General features: G+C 45.8%; 2 protein-coding genes across 3 annotated transcripts in view; one reads left to right on the plus strand and one right to left on the minus strand.

Moving 5' to 3' along the window:
• Nucleotides 1-3,005: 3,005 nt before the first annotated feature.
• Nucleotides 3,006-10,297, plus strand: ctsd (cathepsin D). The gene is made up of 9 exons (XM_061036584.1): nt 3,006-3,171; nt 4,980-5,136; nt 7,335-7,458; nt 7,555-7,673; nt 7,760-7,959; nt 8,110-8,232; nt 8,780-8,924; nt 9,127-9,225; nt 9,762-10,297. Exons 1-9 carry the CDS (start codon nt 3,110-3,112, stop codon nt 9,921-9,923), a joined length of 1,191 nt encoding a protein of 396 aa, XP_060892567.1. The 5' UTR covers nt 3,006-3,109; the 3' UTR covers nt 9,924-10,297.
• A 1,590-nt stretch (nt 10,298-11,887) lies between these two features.
• The window catches only part of cdhr5a (cadherin-related family member 5a), a 12,337-nt gene continuing 509 nt past the window's right edge, over nt 11,888-23,715 (minus strand). Inside the window, exons 2-16 of one of the 2 annotated variants that reach the window (XM_061036792.1) lie at nt 22,552-22,724; nt 22,352-22,411; nt 21,641-21,730; nt 21,477-21,563; nt 20,526-20,630; nt 20,250-20,435; nt 20,039-20,129; nt 18,481-18,578; nt 17,055-17,261; nt 15,113-15,226; nt 14,960-15,026; nt 14,689-14,849; nt 12,743-14,141; nt 12,391-12,459; nt 11,888-12,359 (exon numbers count right to left, since the gene is read on the minus strand). In XM_061036792.1, coding sequence (XP_060892775.1) covers nt 13,566-14,141; nt 14,689-14,849; nt 14,960-15,026; nt 15,113-15,226; nt 17,055-17,261; nt 18,481-18,578; nt 20,039-20,129; nt 20,250-20,435; nt 20,526-20,630; nt 21,477-21,563; nt 21,641-21,730; nt 22,352-22,411; nt 22,552-22,724 — 2,015 coding nt within the window. In that variant the 3' untranslated portion in view covers nt 11,888-12,359; nt 12,391-12,459; nt 12,743-13,565. Of the gene's footprint in view, nt 12,460-12,742; nt 14,142-14,688; nt 14,850-14,959; nt 15,027-15,112; nt 15,227-17,054; nt 17,262-18,480; nt 18,579-20,038; nt 20,130-20,249; nt 20,436-20,525; nt 20,631-21,476; nt 21,564-21,640; nt 21,731-22,351; nt 22,412-22,551; nt 22,725-23,715 lie in introns of both variants that reach the window. The other variant, XM_061036710.1, reaches the window with a different exon arrangement.

The following is a 23,715-nucleotide window of genomic DNA, read 5'->3' on the forward strand; positions in this document are numbered from 1 at the left end:
GTCTCTGATCCAGCTGTGTTCAGGATGTCACTGTGAGTGTGTCTGCAGATGTGTCTCTGATCCAGCTGTGTTCAGGATGTCTCTGCGAGTGTGTCTGCAGATGTGTCTCTGATCCAGCTGTGTTCAGGATGTCTCTGCGAGTGTGTCTGCAGATGTGTCTCTGATCCAGCTGTGTTCAGGATGTCTCTGCGAGTGTGTCTGCAGATGTGTCTCTGATCCAGCTGTGTTCAGGATGTCTCTGTGAGTGTGTCTGCAGATGTGTCTCTGATCCAGCTGTGTTCAGGATGTCTCTGTGAGTGTGTCTGCAGATGTGTCTCTAGTCCAGCTGTGTTCAGGATGTCTCTGTGAGTGTGTCTGCAGATGTGTCTTTGATCCAGCTGTGTTCAGGATGTCTCTGTGAGTGTGTCTGCAGATGTGTCTCTGATCCAGCTGTGTTCAGGATGTCTCTGTGAGTGTGTCTGCAGATGTGTCTCTGATCCAGCTGTGTTCAGGATGTCTCTGTGAGTGTGTCTGCAGATGTGTCTCTGATCCAGCTGTGTTCAGGATGTCTCTGTGAGTGTGTCTGCAGATGTGTCTCTGATCCAGCTGTGTTCAGGATGTCTCTGTGAGTGTGTCTGCAGATGTGTCTCTGATCCAGCTGTGTTCAGGATGTCTCTGTGAGTGTGTCTGCAGATGTGTCTTTGATCCAGCTGTGTTCAGGATGTCTCTGTGAGTGTGGCTGCAGATGTGTCTCTGATCCAGCTGTGTTCAGGATGTCTCTGCGAGTGTGTCTGCAGATGTGTCTCTGATCCAGCTGTGTTCAGGATGTCTCTGCGAGTGTGTCTGCAGATGTGTCTCTGATCCAGCTGTGTTCAGGATGTCTCTGCGAGTGTGTCTGCAGATGTGTCTCTGATCCAGCTGTGTTCAGGATGTGTCTCTGATCCAGCTGTGTTCAGGATGTCACTGAGTGTGTCTGCAGATGTGTCTCTGATCCAGCTGTGTTCAGGATGTCTCTGCGAGTGTGTCTGCAGATGTGTCTTTGATCCAGCTGTGTTCAGGATGTCTCTGTGAGTGTGTCTGCAGATGTGTCTCTGATCCAGCTGTGTTCAGGATGTCTCTGTGAGTGTGTCTGCAGATGTGTCTTTGATCCAGCTGTGTTCAGGATGTCTCTGTGAGTGTGTCTGCAGATGTGTCTCTGATCCAGCTGTGTTCAGGATGTCTCTGTGAGTGTGTCTGCAGATGTGTCTCTGATCCAGCTGTGTTCAGGATGTCTCTGCGAGTGTGTCTGCAGATGTGTCTCTGATCCAGCTGTGTTCAGGATGTCTCTGCGAGTGTGTCTGCAGATGTGTCTCTGATCCAGCTGTGTTCAGGATGTCTCTGCGAGTGTGTCTGCAGATGTGTCTCTGATCCAGCTGTGTTCAGGATGTCTCTGTGAGTGTGTATGCAGATGTGTCTCTGATCCAGCTGTGTTCAGGATGTGTCTCTGATCCAGCTGTGTTCAGGATGTCTCTGTGAGTGTGTCTGCAGATGTGTCTCTGATCCAGCTGTGTTCAGGATGTCTCTGTGAGTGTGTCTGCAGATGTGTCTCTGATCCAGCTGTGTTCAGGATGTCTCTGTGAGTGTGTCTGCAGATGTGTCTCTGATCCAGCTGTGTTCAGGATGTCTCTGTGAGTGTGTCTGCAGATGTGTCCATGTTCTCTGATGGAGAGTCCTGATCTCAGATCTTTGGGGCGATGCAGCCCCTCCATGGTCGGTCTTCTTCATTACAGGCAGAAAACTCACTGAGGAAACCAGTTTAGAACACCGCCCTCTTTATTCATAATAATAATAATAATAATAATAACTTTATTTATATAGCACTTATCTACACAAGTGTTACAAAGGGATTCACAGAATGCAGACAATGAAACAAAATAAAAGATTCTAAATACACAGGAGGAAACATTAGCCAGTTAAAATGAATTAAATTAATCAAAGCAGGACATGAATTACTAGTCAATCATTAAAAAGGCCTTCCTATAAGAATATGTTTTAATCTTAAAACAGGTACAGAGTGCCAGCCTACATATCCAGAGCATTCAGGACCAGAATCTAAAGTTAGAAGGAGGACATACTGGCTGCTGCATTGTTGTTAGAGAAGCCAGCACTTCAACATATCATGTTTCCTTAATGTCTGATCATACAGTAAGGTCAGTTTGCACTATCTCACTGACTGGACCTTTAACAGATAATTCATTAACCAAAAATAAATAATAATCAGGCCTACTCCTCGTCTTGAATCAGGTTTGTTTTAAGCTTTCTTGTTGTTAATTAGATGTTTAATTACGACATACTACTGTTAAACGCAGTATAGCCTACTCAGGGTGTAGATAGTAGTATAGTAGGCAGACTTGAAAACATCAGTGTCTTTGGACGATTCTCATACTGTGTTTATATTATTTACAACAAGGCCATACAGATGGAATAGACCTTAGTGTTTAGCTTATGATGGTTCTTATAATGGTCGGGTTATATATGTCTGTTGGGTATCGTGCACTTTGGGTTCTTTTCTGTTGAATTGTATTTAATTATTTTTAGTATTTTGCATTTGTTATGTTCTTGCTGTTGTTTATGTTCTTCTGTGTTTGGTTTAGTTTGCTTTGTTCTTGTTTTTGCTGTTTGTCAAAGCACTTTGTAAACCTGTGTTTTTAAAAGGTGCTCTATAAATAAAGTTATTATTATTATTTATTATTATTATATTAATCTCATCAAATTAAAATTACGAGTTTAACCTTGTAACATTACGACGTTTTTCTCTTAAATCTTAATTAATAAAATATTGATCTTAAAATCTATAAATCTCTTTATTTTAAAACAATTCGTCCTATCACCCTGGTTACTGGTGGAATTCGTAAAATAAGTGTTTTATGTTGTTTTTATTTATTTCTTATCGGAAAAAATAGACACTACCCCGATCACGCGCTCCTCTTCGGTAAACAAACCGGAAGTGACGTCACTCAGGCTCACGTGACACTGCCTCTTCAGTCAGCTGATAAAAGTCGGTGAGACGACAAACAGCTGAAGTGCTCAGTCATCGCTTGTTATTGTCGGTGTTTGTTGAGTCCAGCAGAGACCAGAGACCCCGGCCAGGATGAGGAGCTTCGTGCTGGTTGTTTTCGCGGCGTTTGTCGTCACGGGCGACGCCATCATCCGGTGAGTGAAGAAGATTAACCATCTTTAACCATCTAATGTCTGTAACATGTTAACGTCAACATGTTTAGCATGTTTAGCATGTTCTAGCTCATGACATCTGTCAGTCTGTCGTTACTCTGCAGATTGATCCAGAAACTGAGTTTAACTCGTTCAGTGTTCTCTTAATAAACCTTAAATTCTTCTAAACACTCAGAAACATTAAAGCAGAAAAGTGAAGATGAAAGAGGAAAGAAACAATACAAACTGCTGGATGTAAATACAAATTAAAAAAAAAAAACTTTATTTGTCTTTGGGGGGCAATTCAAAGTCACACAGAGCAGTAAATTAAAAACAGTGCAGGTACGAAACATATTAACCTAAATATAAAGTGTCAATTTAAATATAACTTAAAGCTTAAACTTAAATTAAAAATACAAAATATAAAAGAGTAGATATGAGTGGACAGTGATCGGACTAACAGATGTAACCAGAACTATGTGCAGTAAACGAGAAATATATATATATATATATATATATATATACAGAGCTATGTGCAGGTAGGCTAAATACTAAATGATAAGTTAATAAGGTGCATAATGGAACAACAGAACTAATATAAACAATATAACTGTAAAGGTAAAAATGAGATAAATAAAGTGACCGTAGTGCAAAGATGGATAAGAGACAACAGGAATAAAGTAACCAGAACGGTATGAATACTGAAATAAAATTGAAAGGAGTTGAGGAGCTGGACAGCCGTAGGAACAAAGGTTGCTCTTCTCCTCTGTGTCCTGCAGCAGGGACAGCGAGTACTGAATGCATATGATCAGAAATATATATTCAACTCTGTCTTCATTGCACAAATAAATATCCAGGCATATTTGTGCGATTAAGACAATGTTTCCTGCAATTTTTAATGATTTAAAAACTAGAGAGTTCCCAACATAAGGTGCCTAGGACTTCTCTTCTTGTTGAAGGTGTGGATGTTGTTTGAGGTTATATTGGCAGTGTTTAGGTGCTGAAGGGTGCCAACAAATTGCTGCACTTTTTGGATAGTGCTCTCTTTTGGTAAAAACACGACAGAAGATCTTTTTTTAAGGTTTGTGGCTTTTTTTAAGGCTATGGATCGTTCATCTTGGGGCGGCAGTAGCTCAGTCTATAGGGACCTGGGTTGGGAACCGGAGGGTCACCAGGCTCAAGTCCCGGTGCAGCCAGCCCAAAATATGGAAGTTGGTCTGGTAGCTGAAGAGGTGCCAGTTCACGTCCTCAGCACTGCCGATGTGCCCATGAGCAAGTGAAGGAGCAACATTTTTGACAGCTTTGGTCTGAAGACTAAGCTTAGCCATCATCATGTCTGTGTTCGTTCATATTGATTCTGTGACAGCCCAATATTGGCGTCCCAGTCTGTGAACTCGCATTGTGTTTCAGCGTTGGGGAAGCACACACAGCGCTGCACTCCTACCTTTGTTTTCAATGATCAAAGATGTTAAAGCAGCTCCTGATGGAGTCTGAACCACACTAACACTTCGGCACCTTTTGTGGTAATGAGGATCGTGCTCATACCTGTTTGTTAAGTGTTGATTTTCTGGACTCATTCTTGTAGATTTTGTAGGGACGTGTCCATTAAAGGACGAGTGTTATTGGCCACAGCTGCATGCAACCATCTGTATGAGAGCAGTGAGCAGCATAGTAAAGGGGTCAACTCTTATCCTGACCAAGTGTGTTGATGTTTTACTGAATGACTTTAACATGTGAGCCTCGGACATCTGCTGTCTCCACGCTGCAAATAAACCTCTGCGCCGCTTTCTTCCTGTTTTCTCCTCCTTCAGGATCCCCTTAAAGAAATTCCGCTCCATCAGACGCGAGCTGACGGACTCAGGGAGGAAAGCGGAGGAGCTGCTGGCCGACAAACACTCCCTCAAGTACAACTTCGGCTTCCCTTCCAGCAGCGAACCCACTCCAGAAACCCTGAAGAACTACCTGGACGTAAGCATGGCTCTCTTAAACCACTCACCTGTGGACTCTTTGAGTCTTGGCTTTCACTAATGCACCGCTGAGACGCAACAACAGAGCTGCACTGTGTTTGACCTGGACTGTAAATCCTCCCAGACCCTCCTGTAAACAGTCCAGACTGGAGAAACGCAGAGTCAATCTGTGAGCAGATCAGGAGGAACATTTACCTCATGACTGCTGACTCAGTGTTCCTCTGCTCAGCTGACAGGAAATGTGTTTGACTTAAACTTGTCAGATAATCACTTTCAACCTCACGATAACATCAGTTACACTTTAAGAAAGCGAGGGAGGAGAAAGAGCCAAAGAAAACACGCCACCGTCTCACATTTGAAAACCATTGCTGCTTCAGTTAAAGTTTGAGGTAAATTTAGATGTTTATCTGGACGTCGGCTGTATTTTGTTGCTGCGTTCACAGTTGAAAGCAATTCATCTTTTGGAACAGCTCAGCGTCGGTGTCACTTCTCCCTCACCGACCAATCAAAGTTAAGAAGGGGAGCATTCAGTTTGGTGGCACCGAGCCTTACCTTTCCAGCACATAGCCCGTTTGTTAAAAATCACTCGTTGCATGACGTTACTTTTTAAAACGACAGACAATCAACGGTGGGTCGTGAGTTTCTCCGACGCCGGCCTCGCTCAGATTGAACCAGCTCCTGGACAGCAGTGATGTCACGGCCTCTCTGAGCCACTGTTTAACTTTAAACTCCAAGATGGAGAGCGTGAGATCAATCAATGACCACGGGAGAACTCTGAGCGCTGCAGCTCTGCTCCGAAACAGGAAGCAGTGTGAGGCCTGGGTGACTTAAAGAAAGCTTTGACCTTTTGACACCGTCCCGTCACATGACGGGGGAAGTTTGTTTTCTGTGGAGTCATGAGATATCGTTGTGTCAGGAGGTCATTGTGAAAGTGTAACGAGTGATTTATCGACTGAGCTGTACACAAACTTCCTCAGACTGTGACGCCTCCTCAGACTGTGACGCCACCTCAGACTGTGACGCCTCCTCCGACTGTGACGCCTCCTCAGAGTGTGACGCCTGTAACGCCTCCTCAGACTGACCTTCTGCTCAGCCCCTACAGTTTCAACATGTCTCTCGGATACTTCTCTGATACCACAGGTGTTAAAACGAGACAGTCGTTTATTTTAATAAGCGATGGCATGAGAAGTTCCAACGCTTTAATAAAAAAAAAAGTACTTCCTAACGTCCTGTTTGAAGAGCGGCGTTGAGCTCAGTTTCTCTGTAGCCCTCCGTGTGTGAGAGGATTATCATAATCTGATTTCCTGGAAAAACGAGATCAGTCACCGAGTTCTTCGGTTTGTTTAATCGAGCGTTTCAAAGTCCAGATAATCCAAACAGGCTTTTCTGATTACTGTACATTCTGATGTTCGTGGTTACTGTACATTCTGATGCTCGTTAAGACGTTATGTTCTTTCGTGGTTATCCTGGTTTCTGATGGTCGCTCTGTTCTCTCATGGTTATCCTGGTTTCTGATGGTCGTTCTGTTCTCTCATGGTTATCCTGGTTTCTGATGGTCGTTCTGTTCTCTCGTGGTTTCTGATGGTCGTTCTGTTCTCTCCTGGTTTCTGATGGTCGTTCTGTTCTCTCATGGTTATCCTGGTTTCTAATGGTCATTCTGTTCTCTCATGGTTATCCTGGTTTCTGATGGTCGCTCTGTTCTCTCATGGTTATCCTGGTTTCTGATGGTCACTCTGTTCTCTCATGGTTATCCTGGTTTCTGATGGTCGTTCTGTTCTCTCGTGGTTTCTGATGGTCGTTCTGTTCTCTCCTGGTTTCTGATGGTCGTTCTGTTCTCTCATGGTTATCCTGGTTTCTGATGGTCACTCTGTTCTCTCATGGTTATCCTGGTTTCTGATGGTCGCTCTGTTCTCTCATGGTTATCCTGGTTTCTGATGGTCACTCTGTTCTCTCATGGTTATCCTGGTTTCTGATGGTCACTCTGTTCTCTCATGGTTATCCTGGTTTCTGATGGTCGCTCTGTTCTCTCATGGTTTCTGATGGTCGCTCTGTTCTCTCATGGTTATCCTGGTTTCTGATGGTCGTTTTGTTCTCTCCTGGTTTCTGATGGTCGTTCTGTTCTCTCATGGTTATCCTGGTTTCTGATGGTCGTTCTGTTCTCTCCTGGTTTCTGATGGTCGTTCTGTTCTCTCTGTTCAGGCTCAGTATTATGGAGAGATCGGTCTGGGGACCCCCCCTCAGCCCTTCACCGTGGTATTCGACACGGGCTCCTCCAACCTGTGGGTTCCCTCCGTTCACTGCTCCATCTTGGACATCGCCTGCTGTGAGTCTGACGTAGTAACCATGGTAACAGTTGTTAAGTTAAGCTGTGTAGTAAGGTATGTAGTTGAAGTGATACGTTTGACTCCTCTTCTCTCAGTGCTTCATCACAAATATAACTCCGCCAAGTCCAGCACATACGTGAAGAACGGCACCGACTTCGCCATCCAGTACGGGACAGGAAGTCTGTCGGGGTACCTGAGCCAGGACACCTGCACTGTAAGATCCTCTCTCAACACCTGTCTTTAAATCCAGGGGCAGCTTTAATGTCAAACTCTCTGAAGTTTATCTCTTGATCGTTTCAGATCGGAGACCTCTCTGTGGAGAACCAGCTCTTCGGAGAGGCCATCAAGCAGCCGGGCGTGGCCTTCATCGCCGCCAAGTTCGACGGGATCCTCGGCATGGCGTACCCTCGTATCTCTGTGGACGGGGTCGCTCCAGTCTTTGACAACATCATGAGCCAGAAGAAGGTGGAGCAGAATGTCTTCTCCTTCTACCTGAACAGGTGGGGAACTGAATCATTTGATACCAAGTTTTTAAGAACAGTGTAAACTCTTAGCTAACTCAGATCTTAAGTCATATTTTTAACAAAAAGCTGCCACGACCAAACAATCAACATCCTCTTAAAGATGCTCGCTTTGTCTTCCATGTTCAGGAACCCAGACACAGAGCCCGGCGGCGAGCTGCTGCTGGGAGGAACCGACCCCAAATACTACAGCGGAGACTTCCAGTATGTCAACATCACCCGCAAGGCGTACTGGCAGATTCACGTGGACGGGTCAGTGCTTCTTTCATATAATTATTAAATATGTTAAGATAACATAGAAGCTTAAAGTGAGCTTACTATATGATCAGACATTAAGGAAACATGCTATGTTGAAGTGCTGGCTTCTCTGACAACAAAGCAGCAGCCAGTATGTCCTCCTTCTAACTTTAGATTCTGGTCCTGAATGCTCTGGGTTTGTTTGGACCAGAGAAGGTAGGCGGTTTTAAGGCACCGCCACACAGCCGTTTTGGATGCCCCGCCAGATATGAGAGCAGTTATCAGGTCAACAGGTGTTGCAGCGATGGAAGCGGGCAAGAGAAGTGGTTCAGATAGAAGTGATTGTACCCGACCTAAAAAGCCTCTGCATGTTTCTAATAAGCTCCACGAGCAGAAACGTGCTCAAACTAGGATCAATATTGGAGATGCTTTTTGAAAAATGGAGAGAGGTTAGAACACAGAAAGGAATTTAGATGTTTTCTTCCACTTGGTCCGTGATGCTGTGACTGGACTTCGAATAGTGAAACGTGTGTATAAATAAGTGTGTGTGTGTGTGTATCAGGATGTCGGTGGGCCCTAAGCTCAGTCTGTGTACGAGCGGCTGTGAAGCCATCGTGGACAGTGGAACGTCTCTGATCACCGGCCCGTCAGCCGAGGTCAGGAACCTGCAGAAAGCTATCGGAGCCACGCCCCTCATCCAGGGAGAGGTGAGACACACACACACACACACACACACCTTCTAGAACCCTTCATAACACAGCACATTTCTATTCTTGTAACTGGTTTGCATTAATACATTTTTACTTTGTACAAACTGTATTTCTGTACCTGTTGTATTTGTGGGCTCCGGTCAGTTTGTGGTTAAAGGGATTCATTTAATGACTGGTTTGTGTTCTGATTGTGTTTCAGTACATGGTGAGCTGTGATAAAGTCCCAACGCTGCCCGTCATCACTTTCACCATCGGGGGGCAGTCTTACTCTCTGAGCGGGGAGCAGTACATCCTCAAGGTGAGGCTGAGTCTGTAAGGTTTATAGACCAGCAGGGGGCGACAGAGAACAAGCTCCTGCAGGGACAATACAGCTCTCTGTGTGTGTGTCTGTCACTGCAAAGGAAAACAAGTACAGCTTTGTGTGACGCCAGAAGGAGAGTGTGCTCTCTGAGGAAAACAAACACACAGACACAACATACATCTGAGACAGTTGCACAAAACAAAACATGGATCTCAAAAGTTAAATTCAAAATATAATTTGTTTCACACCAAAGAGCAACTTTACAACCTCATCGACCAATCAGCAGCTCTGTCTCTGATTTATGTTCTACCTACAGATTTATGTTCTACTTGTTTGTTTGGGTTCTACCTGTAGGTTTGGGTTCTACCTGTAGATTTATGTTCTACCTGTAGGTTTGAGTTCTACCTGTAGGTTTGGGTTCTACCTGTAGGTTTATGTTCTACCTGTAGGTTTGAGTTCTACCTGTAGGTTTGGGTTCTACCTGTAGGTTTATGTTCTTTTTTCTAATGTTGACGTCTCTCCTTGGTTTCCAGGTGAACCAGGCAGGTAAGACCATCTGTCTGAGCGGCTTCATGGGTCTGGACATCCCCGCCCCCGCTGGGCCCCTGTGGATTCTGGGAGATGTATTCATCGGCCAGTACTACACGGTGTTTGACCGAGACAACGACAGGGTGGGCTTTGCAAAGTCCAAATAGGCACACGGAGGTCTGAAGCAACAGGTTCAAATCCAGAGCTCCCAGTTTACAGAGAGTCAGCTGCACACGTTCCGTTGCTTTGTAATCAAATCGTTTATAGCAATAGCTTCTGTGTAGAGCTTTACTGCACTGATCAGAAGAGTGAGAACCATTTTCAGCTGAGGGAATCAGAGTGGAGGTTTGAAGTGACAGGTGTTATAGATCAGGTGATCGTATCAGCACGGCCCCTTTTGACATCCACGTCGTCTCTCTTGTTTTAATCAGGGATTTGTTTTAATCGGAACACTTTTAATTGGCATTTTAGGAGGAGATTCTACTACTGACTTTGAGGTGTATTTTAATGTGATTGGCTTAAATAAACAGTTTTAAAAGAATCTGTCTTTTCTGTGTTTTTATTAACAATATCAATCTGTATAAGAGCGGATGTTGTTCAATCTGTAGGGACTTTGAACCAGAGGGTCACTTCCTGAGCACTGCAGAGGTGCAACGAACCCCGAACGAGAGCCCTGTTCAGTCTGCCATGATACTTACGCCCCGTGATGGTTCTCCTTCAGTCTGAACGTGGAGAGTAATGTGGGGACGAAGTGACACTCCCTGGCATAGTTGGAAGAGGTATCTTCAGCACGTTTCAGTTGTTCATGAACGGGTAAACAACGTGGACATGAAGTATAATATCGGATTGTAAGAGGGCCGTATCTGAACACGACTCAAACTACCTGAAATGTTAAGGTGGAATGTTGTGTTTCCTGTTACTCAGTGCATGAGTTGATGTCATGAATCAATCATACCACCTTAAATGTCAGAACCTTTATGTTTCTTTTTAACCTCTGCTGAATGACACTGTAGCACTCCCGGATCATGCAAACTGCAATTAATGTCTTTCCTCACTCGGAAAGAAAAGCCCCGGAGAGCCGGAGCACAGCGGACTTATGTCCAGAGGTGACCGTGCTCAGGCCTGGGTGGTCCTGGAGCAGTGTGTGTGCAGGCCAGCAGGGGATGGGGAGCCTCCACTTGTAATCAGAGTTAAATCAAACTGACTTTGATGCGGCTTCATGAAGGTGACATGACTGATGAAAGCGGTGGAACTGTTCGTTTAAATATCCGAATGACCTCCAGGATCAGAGTGAAACGCAAAAATCAGCGGTGAGCCGAGTCAGCACTTCCTCCAAACTTTATTATTTAGACATAAATCACTTCAAAGTACAAAAAGTCAAAAATACAATAAAAGTTTCCATAAAATGTTATTTCACTGAACATCCTGAATAAAACACAGCCCACAGCCCACATCACATCCTCGTCTCAGCGTTTTAGTTCTTAGTAGATTAAACATGTTTAAGCTCGTACACAGGAGGAGCAGAGTGGGGGGAGACTGAAATCATCTCAGCAGGTTTTTGACCAATCAGGAGGCTCTCTGACTGCAGGTGATTTCACATCCTCGTAATTTTAATATTAGGATACTGAAGATCTGTAGAGTGGATTTATTAACAGTGCGGTCGTCTCTCAACACAAAGGTTGAGGGTTCGATCCCCAGCTCCCGCAGCCACATGTCCTGTTTGTCATTGGGAAAGTCACCGAACAACAAGTTGCTCCCGATGTTTCGCCGGCGGCGTCTGAATGTGTAAATGGATGAGTTAATACTGATGGACTCTTCACACAGCAGCCTCTACCATCAGTGTGTGAATGTGTATGAATGGATGAGTTAATACTGATGGACTCTTCACACAGCAGCCTCTACCATCAGTGTGTGAATGTGTATGAATGGATGAGTTAATACTGATGCTCTCTTACTCAGCAGCCTCTACCATCAGTGTGTGAATGTGTATGAATGGATGAGTTAACACTGATGGACTCTTCACGCAGCAGCCTCTACCATCAGTGTGTGAATGTGTATGAATGGATGAGTTAATACTGATGGACTCTTCACGCAGCAGCCTCTACCATCAGCGTGTGAATGTGTATGAATGGATGAGTTAATACTGATGGACTCTTTACTCAGCAGCCTCTACCATCAGCATGTGAATGTGTATGAATGGATGAGTTAATACTGATGGACTCTTTACTCAGCAGCCTCTACCATCAGCGTGTGAATGTGTAGATGTGACCTTTACAGAAACTATACGAGGTCAGGATCATTTACCATTTCAGATGTCATTATAAGCCGTTTTCACACATGCACTCATTAAGTTTTCTCCTGATCTGGTTGTTCACACATGCACCTCACAGCAGCATGGGGAAACAAAATCATTGATTGGGAGAGTGGGAGCGATCGGCGCCGTAGTGCACACCGCTAACAGACCACGGTGCACACAGACTGTGGAAATTACTGGTAGCTTTCAAAGAAGTTAAAGAGGCTTTAAAGGGGTCATATTATGCTTTTTCTGGTTTTGTATGCTCTTTAGTGTGTTTTCCGTGTGTCCTGTGCATGTTTAGGCACATCTATGTGCAAAAATTCAAAGTCCGCGGAAACGCGGCTTCTCCTACCTCCTCCTGTTAGCTGTAGCATTAGCTGCATGTAACGCTCGGTTCTAGCCCCCTTCTAAAAAAAATGTGCCAGTGTGACGTCTTGTCAGTGTGATATCACTGATCTAAGCCCATTGGCTCGTTGTGGCAAGCCCAGCAGCTCATGTTGCAGGCCCATTAACTTCTGTAGCACACCCACGGTATGCCGTAGCACAGTAGTGCTAAAGTGCTAATGTTTTTGCTCCTCTTGGAGCCAAAGTGGCTGCATTCCCAATATGGTAAAAGGGGCGTGACTGAGAACCGTGCTGAGCGACTGACCAATTACGGCAGAGCCGACAGGCCGACCAATCAAGTCAGACTTGGCACACGTGGGGACTCTGAATGTGGGCACTTCAGAGCCTTAGAGAGAGAGTCAGAAGCGAGCCGGTGCATGGAGCGGCAGTACATGAAAACAGACACTTTTTTATGACTTTAGCTATTGTGAACATACTTTAGTAGGTACACAGATTAAATATATGAACCCCAAAAAGGGCATAATATGACCTCTTTAAAATGTAGATATCGTGGATGCTAGGCGTTAAACGAGTTATGAGTATTGAAAAGTCGTGTGCACGTCTCCAGCAGGTGTGCACGACTGGAATATCGACAAAGTTCATCCTTCTTGTTTCCGACCGTGTTCTTGTGACCATGGTGATCTCTAAACTTTAAACTAAGTTAACCCCAAAGAGGATCTATAGAGTGTGGATTTATGTTAAACACAGAAAGCTCTGTCTCTATGCAGCTTTGTGTCTTTAGACCGCTCAGTTAGAGAAATGTTGTTTAGTGAATTCAAAAGTTAACCAAAACTAGGAACAAAGACTAGAAAAATATGTTTCATGTTGTTTGAAATGGAACTAAACTTTTAAAAAAGGATCACCGGGGTGAGTGACAGAAAACTCTGATCTCATGGTGTAAACACAGGAGGACAAGTCATGGGCTCAGACTGTGTTCTCACACTCTCACAGTATCATGTTTGGGTCCTTGAATCCGTCCTTGAGTCTGTCCTGGAGGTGTTTGAAGTTGCCCCACAGATGATGGGACTCTCTGAGACATCCTGTGAGACCCCCTCCTGCAGGCGTCGCCTCCATTAGAGACAGAAAATAAGCTCTGTGTCAGTTTGATGTTTGACTCCTCCTGCTCCTGTCAGCCCTCCTGCTCCGCGCTCCTCCTCTCTGTCTCTGAGCTCATGTCTCCAGGTTCCTGCCCCTCCTGCTCCCCCTCCGACTCTCTTAGGGGTGCCGCCGGGTCTCTGACCACCCCCTCCATCTCCATCTCCCCCTCCAGCTCCTCCTGCGTCTCCTCCTCCACCCGGCCCACAGAATCGGGGATGATCTCCACCTCGATGTCAGAGGAGCCCTCGCTCTCCTTGAACCAGACAGTCTTCTGCCCCTCCTTCCTCCTCTGCTTAATAAGGCTGGCCCTCGCTGCATAGTCGTCCCCGTCACCCCTCCCCCTCCTTGATGCCCTCGCTGACGGGCTCCCGGCACCGACGTGGTTGTCGTAGACGCCGCAGGAGGAGCAGTGTCGGCTCCGTCTCTCAAGGGGGATAACCCGGCCTCGTGGCTGAGGGAAGGTGCTCCGCCGAGGAACAACGTTGTTACAGTGCCGGGCCCCGCCGCGGCTCTGGTCTCCCTCAGAGGTGAAGCCGTCGTTGGTGAACTGAAGAGAGTCCCTGTGACCAGACCGGGCATGGTCGCCCTTCAGACAGGGGCCCAAACACTGAGAGAGAGAGAGAGAGGAGAGAAAGCAATTACTTCTAAAGTTTAACAATTTATCCAATTCTAAAATCCTAAAAGCTGCAGTTCCTCCAGTGTCCACTAGAGTCTGTCTCCTGCAGTGAGTCAGTCCCCATAGAGCCCCATGTTAAAATGTCCATCTTTACAGCTGCAGTTCCTCCAGTGTCCACTAGAGTCTGTCGCCTGCAGTGAGTCAGTCCCCATAGAGCCCCATGTTAAAATGTCCAACTTTACAGCTGCAGTTCCTCCAGTGTCCACTAGAGTCTGTCGCCTGCAGTGAGTCAGTCCCCATAGAGCCCCATGTTAAAATGTCCAACTTTACAGCTGCAGTTCCTCCAGTGTCCACTAGAGTCTGTCTCCTGCAGTGAGTCAGTCCCCATAGAGCTCCATGTTAAAATGTCCAACTTTACAGCTGCAGTTCCTCCATAGTCCACTAGAGTCTGTCTAAATTTACATAATTAGGGGTGTGGCTGACGGCTAATCAAGTCAGTAATCACACGTTTAAAAGTCAAAATAAAAATAGAACATACCTCACATATTTTGTCCATGCCGGCGTTTCCTTTCCATAAGCGGGAAATCAGGAAGCCAATGACGATGAGACAAAGCACCAACAGAGCCGCCATGACCAGCCCGAGCAGCACCATGTCCCCCGGACGGTACCCGATGGTAGAGTCAGACGGGATGGCTACGGCTGGACGCAAGTGAGTCAAGAGATGTGTCATTATGTCTTTATTAGAATTACCCAGACAGATGTGAACAGCTGTGATCAGTCTATGTTACGGCTCACTCGAGTGTTCTCACCTGGTATCACCTGAACAGAGAGAGCAGCTGTCCCAAACTCTCCCGTTGTCGTGTCCACGGCTCGGAGCTGCATTCAGGAAAATAAACGTTTTAACGTGTCACTAAATGTCAGCCAACATATTTTCTGGTGATTGATTTGAATTGTTCAGTCACCTGGAGAGCGAAGGACTCAGTCTTCACGACTCTCTTCAGGATCACAAAACCGTCGTATGTGACGTTGACGTAGCTGCTGTACTGAACCTCGTACTTCATGTCGGGATTCAAACCCTGAAACACACAGAAACAGAACAATGTTCACAAATACAGGAGAGTGACCTGTTGTGTTTAGAGACTTGTTATTAGCCAATCATGTGCTTGTTGTTGTGACCAACAGGTTACCAAAATGGAGCAGAGAACGAAAAGAGAAAGAGAAACATCTTTGAAGTGGTGTTGAGTTCATGAACAGCTGACGTCCTTCAGCTCGGACAGATTCCTCAGGATCTCTGTTTCCTTTCCTCCTGAAGCCCTCCTGCTGGTTGGTTCTGGACTGGGGCCATGTTGGGGTCTGATGAATGCTTGTTTTGCTCTCTTTGAGCTCTGTTTTTGGTCTCCACCACCATATTATGTATACATTGAATGACTTCCTAAAGAGAGTGAAGTCAAACTCCCTCTGGGTTTGTTGTTCTCCGCTCTGTGTTCACAAAGACGGGACGGAGATTCCTTCAGTTTGTTTATATTCCCCTCAGAGGCTCAGACATGTTTCAGACGTGAAATTCAACCGGAGCTCAAAATTAGTCACATGACTCAAAGCTCTAATGGTGCGTTTAATTCACATCGGAACTCAGAGCTGCGAGTTGGGAATGACGTCACACCTGAGTAAACGTCCCGACAAGTGGGATAAGCACTATGGGCCCCTCTAGGAGAACTTTTGTTTTGTAAGCTAATTACTACGTGATGGTTTGTGCGTGAAAATAACACGACAACATTCTTCACTTTAATGATACTATCGGAGTGACTGATTTGATTACACTAAGAGAGGACTAAGCTGTTAATAAACATAAAACACATGCAAAGAGCAGCCATGTTGGATTCTAACTCAGTCTACAGAAGGGTCTCCGAGTTTCCAAGTCAGAATTCCAACTTAAGGCGGCGTTACTGACGATGTATCAGACCAGCAACTCAGAATTATCGACTTCTGAGATCAAATGGAAAGCACCATCAGGCTGAAAAGTACAGAGTGTACATCCAGCTTAAGGTTAAGTGAATGTTTGGGAGCAGCAGTAGCTCAGTCCTTAGAGGCTTGGTTTGGGAACGAGAGGGTCGCCAGTTCAAATCCCATTGCAGACTATATTATGGAAAATGGTATTTGGAGAAGTGCCAGGAAATTTTCTAAGTACTGCCAAGAGATGCCCTAGAGCAAGACAATTCCGGCGCACGCTATGCATGTCTCTAAATAAGAGTGTAAACCAGAACACCCCTCAGTGTATGAAAAATTAAAGAATTCAATAGCTGATCATTTTACAGGGATGTTTTAAAATCTATCAGTCAGTCCAGTCAGTAAACAGGTAGACATGCAGAACACCTGGTCATTAAAGGCTTTATATGTGATTTTTTGATCCAGCAGATGTCGCCCTTGAGCACCAGCATGAAACCAAAACAACTCGCACTGCATTGTTGTGTTAGCATGCTAATGCTAGCGATCTTTATTATGCTGGTATCTTCACACTGCATGTAAATTTACCTGAAATGAGCGTGATCTAGAAACACAGTTAAGCAGTGAGTACAGTATGTTATTCTTCTTTTCTCTAGTCCCTCAATTAAACAACTTTTATACGCGAGGGGAGGAGTCAGCCGGACATCCGGGCGATGTAAACAAACTGAAGATAGGACTCTGAAAACTCTGAAAACATCACAGACAGTGGGACTCGGGTGTTACACCCATTGTAGACAGTCATGACTCACAGAGTTATTTTCAGAGGATATACTTGATTTATATTATACGTAAGTGTGAAAAATCGTATATAAAGCCTTTAAAGGTTTCTGCAGTGAGAGAAACATGTCATGAATATTTAAACAAAGCTGACGGTCAGTGAAGGTTTCACATTAATATTCTCACCGCAGCGAAGTCCTCGTCCCGCGCTCGGACTCTGAAGGGTCTGTTGGTGCTCCGGTCTCGGAGGATCATGCTCTCAGGGACCGAGTTGCTGTAGATAAACCCTTCGTATCGCTCCTTCTCGAAGCGAGGAGGGTTCCTGCTCTTCTTCATCACCTCGATGGTCACCTGCGTCACCGCAAACTGATCCCTGTTTGTCACCTGAGACGCCTGACAGACCGAGAACAACGTTAAAACCAACAAAGCATGATTCACCTCAGGTCAAAGTGTTAAGATCCGGAGGTACTCTTAGATACTCCGGGGATTTAAAACGATACATTCTGTCTTATGATCCGTGGTATCCAAAAGTCGGATTTCAACCAAAAGCTGCCACATCTCAAACTCACAGGTCGGCAGATACAAACCTTCTCAGTCCGTTAGTTGTTATGTGTTTGTGTGTAAAGGGAAAATGTTGGGCAAACTATTTAGACGACATTCTAAATATTATCCTGTCCATGCTCGCGATGAGATCATCAACTCTTGCCCTGAACATTTCACACAAGCTTGCCAAAATTACTGATTTTTTAAGGGGGCGCCGTTGTCCTAGTGGTTAGTGCCCTAGTGACCGTCGTGGGTTTGAATCCATCCTGTGGCTTCTTTTCCTCCTGTCATTAACACAGACTGTAAATATGAACGTTTGAAGCCCGAGTGACATCCCCCCGTCTGTTCCTGCAGGGGGCGCTGGAGTCCCATCGATGGCGGTCTCCATGCTGGAAATGCTGTCTCAGTCTAACTTTCAGTCAACCTAACGACAGGCTGAGAGCTGGAGCTGAGGCGGGTTTTAAGCCTCCTGACAAACCGCTACACCGCGCCCGCTTGTCAGTCAGGTCAGCTACACGCCTTATTGTGAATAACTCTTATCCTTCATCAAATCAAAACTGATGAGTCATCAAAACATTCACCCCCCGTACAGTGTGTGTCGATCGAGACATGAGCTAATCAGACATATTTGTTTTTTTGAACCAGGCTGTAAACATGTTAATCTCTGCTGTAAAAACAGGCTTTTTAGAATGGGTGTGTATGTGACTTCCTGTGCTTCTGCAGCCAGCCTCTAGTGGACACTTGATGTACTGACGGATTTTGCACTTTAGCATCGGCTTCATTTTTAACACCGAGGTTTCTGCTTGGTCTCTCGCTCTCTCCCTTGTTTTTCTGGCTCTATCCACTTTCCTGTCTGAATTAAAGGCAAAAGACGCCCAAAAATGAGAACACAGAGGACGGCCGAGCACGCACTCTGTGAAATGTTACGTGGAACGGAACAATCGCCACTGAGGAAGCAAGCTGACTGAAGCAGGAAGCCCAACAAACATAACCATGGCGACGACAGCAAACGTGAAGCATAAAGTTAGATGGATGACATATGTTCAGGACCAATTATTGACGTCTTTACCAGAACAGTGAGAGTGATCGGTCCGACGATATCAGCAGCCTTCGTCATCGTGATGTTTCCCGTCTCCTCGTCGATCTGGAAGATATTTCCTTCATTTCCTGATGAAGAACAAAAACAACATAAACTGAGGTGATGTCACATCACTGTGAGTTAAGCTCCTCCCCCTCTCTCTCTCTCAGGCTGCGTGATGGGGTTTCTGTATCTCTGTAGATGAACGGACATTAAGCTCACTCCCTGGGTCTGACGACAATCTCAGCTGTACTGATGGGGTCGGCTGTGAAAAGGCCATCCAAGGTCACTCTGTGTCTCCCGCCATATCTGACTTGTTTGGCAGAATCTGTGTCTGCGCTCCGTTATCTTAAACATCACATTGTCATTGTGTCAACTCACGAGGTAGAGTGTTTAGGGTAACATGCCCCTGACTTTAGCGTCATCTTAAGGATGAATACTGAGTCCATGGGACGGTCTAACCGAACTGGCTTGGCAGGTCACTGTATCACATGTGCAGCACATGAAGTGCAGGTGTCACGGCCCGGCTCTTAAGGCCTGACAAAATACAGAAAAGTACGGCCTTTAACAATGTTTTAAGGTTTATTGTCCCAAAAGACCAACAACAAACAACAAACAAGCTAATGTTGCAATGGTGCTACACCGAGGATGGATGCCACACCAGTGAGGTTAACAGCCCGGTCTTAAATAGCCTGCACCTGGGAGACTGGCCACGGCCGCCCAGGTGAGGCGGAACTCCAACCCAGCAGCATCCTGCAGGGACACAAGAGACACAGACAGAAGGGAACACAATAGCAGGCCCTGCTGGCGGGAGGGCCGTCACACAGGAAAGGAGACACGGGTCGGACCTGAACCCGGGCTGTCCGCTCCTAGGACTACAGCGTTAGTACATGAGGCGTGCAATCCTACTGCCAGGCCAACGGCGCCCCTCAACATGCTGATTTAAGATGCTAGATGGCATAGCGGTTATATCTATGCCCCATGTGCGGAGGCTGTAGTCCGAGTCGAAACAAATCTGACCTCGGCCCTCTGCTGCATGCTGTCCCCCAAATCTCTCTCTCTCCGCACAGCGTCTCCTGTCCACCTTCAGCTGTCCTCTCTAATGAAGTCAATCAAGTCAGTCGGCTGGAGTCCAGCGACAGGTAGAGAGCCACGGTTCACAGACCCTGGGAGTCTGTAGTTCGCTTTCCGGCCTTCCTAAGGTGTGGTGGGACTAATTGGACGATGTGCTGGCTCTTCAGTCCACACTGTTGAGTTGTGCGGGCCAAGAGGGGCCATACCTGGAGCTCTTATGTACGGAGCCTGGGTCTGTTGAAGGTGGTGACTAATGGCCATAGGGTAGGCGATGTAACTCATCAGTAGGATATAAGGGCATGGCTGGAGCAAGGGGTATCTTCACTGAACACTTATCCTTTCATTAGGGCACAGGGACAGTACCTTTCGTTTATTTCAAACTAAATGATAAAAGTTTGAAAGATAAAGGAACAGTGAGCTAAAGTCACTAAAAAACAAATGGACACATAAATACATGAAGCTTTGACGGTCTAACCTCTGAGGATTCTGTAGCTGATCTGCTCGCTCCGGTTCTTGTCTCCGTCTCTGGCAAACACCGGCCCGGGCTCCAGAACCAGCGGCCCCTCCTGACGGTTCAAACCAGAGAACGTGAAAACCTTCCGACCAACGAGCCTGGTCTCTATTTCTTATGTCAGTGTCAGTTAGGCTAAAGACGGATAAAAAGAGACGTCTGATCATTTTCTCACCTCCTTCTCGGTGAGGTTGACTCGCCCCTTGTAGCCCGTGCTCACACACAGTTTGGCGATTCCCAAGGTTGTCCTCAAACATGGCTGAAACCACGGCGGCCGGTTATCCACGTCCTTCACCAGCACGGTGATGGAGGCCACTGACGTGAAAAAGGGCTGGTCCGAGGCTGAACCGTTAAACGTGTCCTGAATACAAGAGACACATTTCACAGGTCAAAGGTCAAAGGGAAGCAGCCGCAGCGGTGATTTTATTATAAATGATTAACGCTTCCGTACCTGAACATGTAAAACCAGAGAGATCTTCTGCACGACATCGTAATCCAGGATGCTTTTAACCAGAATCTTTGGAGAGTTGATGTTTTCAAGGCGGAAATATTTATCCTGACAGACGAAGAGAAAAATTCATACAGAATTAAATTAAAGTAAGAAGGCTGAGACCATTCCAGAGTTTTAAAGGAGCAGTATGTGACCCTGACCACTAGTGTTTAAAATGGGTACTGCAGTCTAAATTCTAAACATTGTAGAGAGCTGTCTCTCCCCCCTCTTTCACTCATTACATGTATCACTGATTGGACCTTTAATTCTTTGATATGATTTTAGTAAATATCAAACACTATTCATACCTTTTTGATACCATGGCAACAAAAACTTAATTCCTAGACACTATACTTGGTAAGTTCTTGTTTTTAATCACCAAAAGTTTCAAACAAACTCCTGCAAACTGTTTAAATATATAATATAATAGAACAAATATGTCGGCAGCGTACATGCATTGTGTTTGTAGTTTCCACAAATGCTGTGCAAAGAATAAAGAAGATTGAGTCTGCTTTCTACGGTGGCCCTGAAGGTCAACTACAATAAAAGGACAACACTGCTTGTTTCTGATTGGACAAAGCCAAAGTCCTAATTCGTCTATGACCAATATCAGTCAAATAAGCTCAGTAAAATGTTTTTTTAATTGACCTTCAGGTCCACTGTAGTTTTTATTTTCGGTACCAAAACACTGCCAATGTATCTGTGCAATTTAGAGAATTCTCTCTCTTTCTCTTTCTCTTTCTCTTCGTGCAGGTTTTGGTTTAAAAGTGGAGCAGGCAAGAGACAGAGAGGATGGACTTTTCTCATCAGTTGGGGGTTTGCAGACAGACACATATTAGTGTCAGAGAATCATGGTGAAGTGGATTTTACATCATGTGTGACCTTTAATACTCAGTATTTTCCTGTTCTTACTGTAGCAGACTCTAAGCGATAAAAGAGCGGCTCTGAATCAACGTCTGAGGCTTGGATCCGTCCGACGCTGGAGTTCACCGCAGTCAGCTGAAGGAGGAGAAATCAGAGTCAGCCTCACGTTCAAGCTCAAACAGGAACATGTGACGCTGATGAACAGTCCTCACCTCGTTCACCTCCAGGACGAAGTGATTCTGTGCAAAGTTCGGAGGATTATCATTCACGTTTTCAACCAGAACTTCCACAGACTCGTTCACCTGAAGGTCCGAGCACAGGAGACGATGAGAGATCTTCAAACAGGTGCTTCAGTGCACAAAATGCTTTTTCAATTAATGTCAATCACTGATAATGACCTGATATAGATCATAACCAATGAGACGAGAGGGCATGAGACGAGAGGACATGAGACGAGAGGGTATGATGCGAGAGTGGACGAGACGAGAGGGCATGAGACGAGAGGGCATGAGACGAGAGGGTATGATGCGAGAGGGAGGGCATGAGACGAGAGGGTATGATGCGAGAGGGTATGATGCGAGAGTGGACAAGACAAGAGGGCATGAGACGAGAGGGCATGAGACGAGAGGGCATGAGACGAGAGGGCATGAGACGAGAGGGCATGAGACGAGAGGGCATGAGACGAGAGGGTATGAGACGAGAGGGCATGAGACGAGAGGGCATGAGACGAGAGGGCATGAGACGAGAGGGCATGAGATGAGAGGGCATGAGACGAGAGGGTATGAGACGAGAGGGCATGAGACGAGAGGGCATGAGACGAGAGGGTATGAGACGAGAGGACACAAAAGTGGATTCAGAGAAAGAAGGTATAACTACTATTAAACTAAAAACGATGATGTTTGTGTAAAACATGTTTCACTCACAGAGCTGGATCCTGTTCTGCTGCACTGAACCCACACGACCAGAGCTGCACTGGACACCGTCTGACACACAAAATACACAACAGGTTAATACAACACACACACACACACAGCATGTATTTATCACAGTGTGTGTGTGTGTGTGTGTGTGTGTGTGTGTGTGTGTGTGTGTGTGTGTGTGTGTGTGTGTGTGTGTGTGTCACCTCGTAGTCCAGTCCTTTCTTCACCATCAGAGCGTTTCCTCTCAGGTAGAACAGATCCTCAGGGTTCACCGACACCGTCAGGGTCACGTCACTGCTCGAGCTGATCTTCACCACCTCCACGTCCGCCGTGTTGTTCTCAGGGACCGGCACCGGGCCGGGAGGAACCGTGCACACTGACAGGAGAGAGACGACCAACCGGGCGCCAGGTTATTTTAGAGGGAGACGGACGACTTCAAGTCTGCAACACCACCATCATCAATCCTCGTATTTAAAGGTCTGGAACCACGAGGTGAGCTTCAGACACTTTCCACGCCCTCTGCTGTCCGTGCTGACCACATCTGGTCCCCTGCATTAACAAGTTGTGCAATCCAGGCTCGAGTTGTTGCTCGACTGAAACTACTAAAAATCAAACGATATCAACATCTGTCTGATACCATGGCAACCCAGATCTCAAGTCAAAGGCGAGCAGTACACAAACAGCTTGTAAATGTAAAAGTAAGTTGCACAAAAAGGTTACGATTCTGCTGACCACGTCCTGTTCCCAGCAGTAATATCAACATCTGGGGCGCACATGGCCTAGTGGTTAGGTCATGCCCATTATACTGAGGCTATAGTCCCTCAAGCGGGCGGCCCAGGTTCAAGTCCAACCTGCAGGTCCCTCCCCTCTCTCTCTCTCCCTCTCTCTCTCCCTGGTCCTGTCTCTAAATAAAGAATAAAATTATAATAAATCTGAAAAACAACAGAGATCTGACGTCACAGGCGCGCCAGTACTTTGTGACTTCTTGTTTTGGATCAACAGAAATTGCAGGAAAACACAAAAATATGTTGGGGATGTTTCCGTACTGAAACGTTCTCCTCCTCTGCTCTCCATTAGTATTGTATGTTAATGCGACAACTAGAGGACTTCGTTTATCGACCAGAGAGAGAGAGAGAGAGAGAGAGAGAGAGAGCGCACCGTATGAACTACACAAAAACATTGGCAACATTTCAGTACCAAAGTGTTGCCAATGTTTTTGTGCATTTTAGACAAACACTGCTCTCTCTCTCTCTCTCTCCCTCTCTCTCTTTCTCTCTCTCTCTCTCTCCCTCTCTCTCTTTCTCTCTTTCTCTCTCTCTGCAGCTTTGGGTTGAAATATGACTGAAGATCTCACGTTTTTTTAAGTT

The sequence above is a fragment of the Labrus mixtus genome, chromosome 1, assembly GCF_963584025.1.
Source record: "Labrus mixtus chromosome 1, fLabMix1.1, whole genome shotgun sequence".
In the NCBI taxonomy this organism is placed as follows: domain Eukaryota; kingdom Metazoa; phylum Chordata; class Actinopteri; order Labriformes; family Labridae; genus Labrus; species Labrus mixtus.

What these genes read in the sequence shown, in the direction of transcription:
- ctsd (XM_061036584.1), top strand. Translation starts at nt 3,110, where the DNA reads ATGAGGAGCTTCGTGCTGGTTGTTTTCGCGGCGTTTGTCGTCACGGGC. An exon ending in CCCTGAAGAACTACCTGGAC is followed by an intron (nt 5,137 to 7,334) that starts GTAAGCATGGCT and finishes CTCTCTGTTCAG; the next exon opens with GCTCAGTATTATGGAGAGAT. An exon ending in CGCCCCTCATCCAGGGAGAG is followed by an intron (nt 8,925 to 9,126) that starts GTGAGACACACA and finishes ATTGTGTTTCAG; the next exon opens with TACATGGTGAGCTGTGATAA.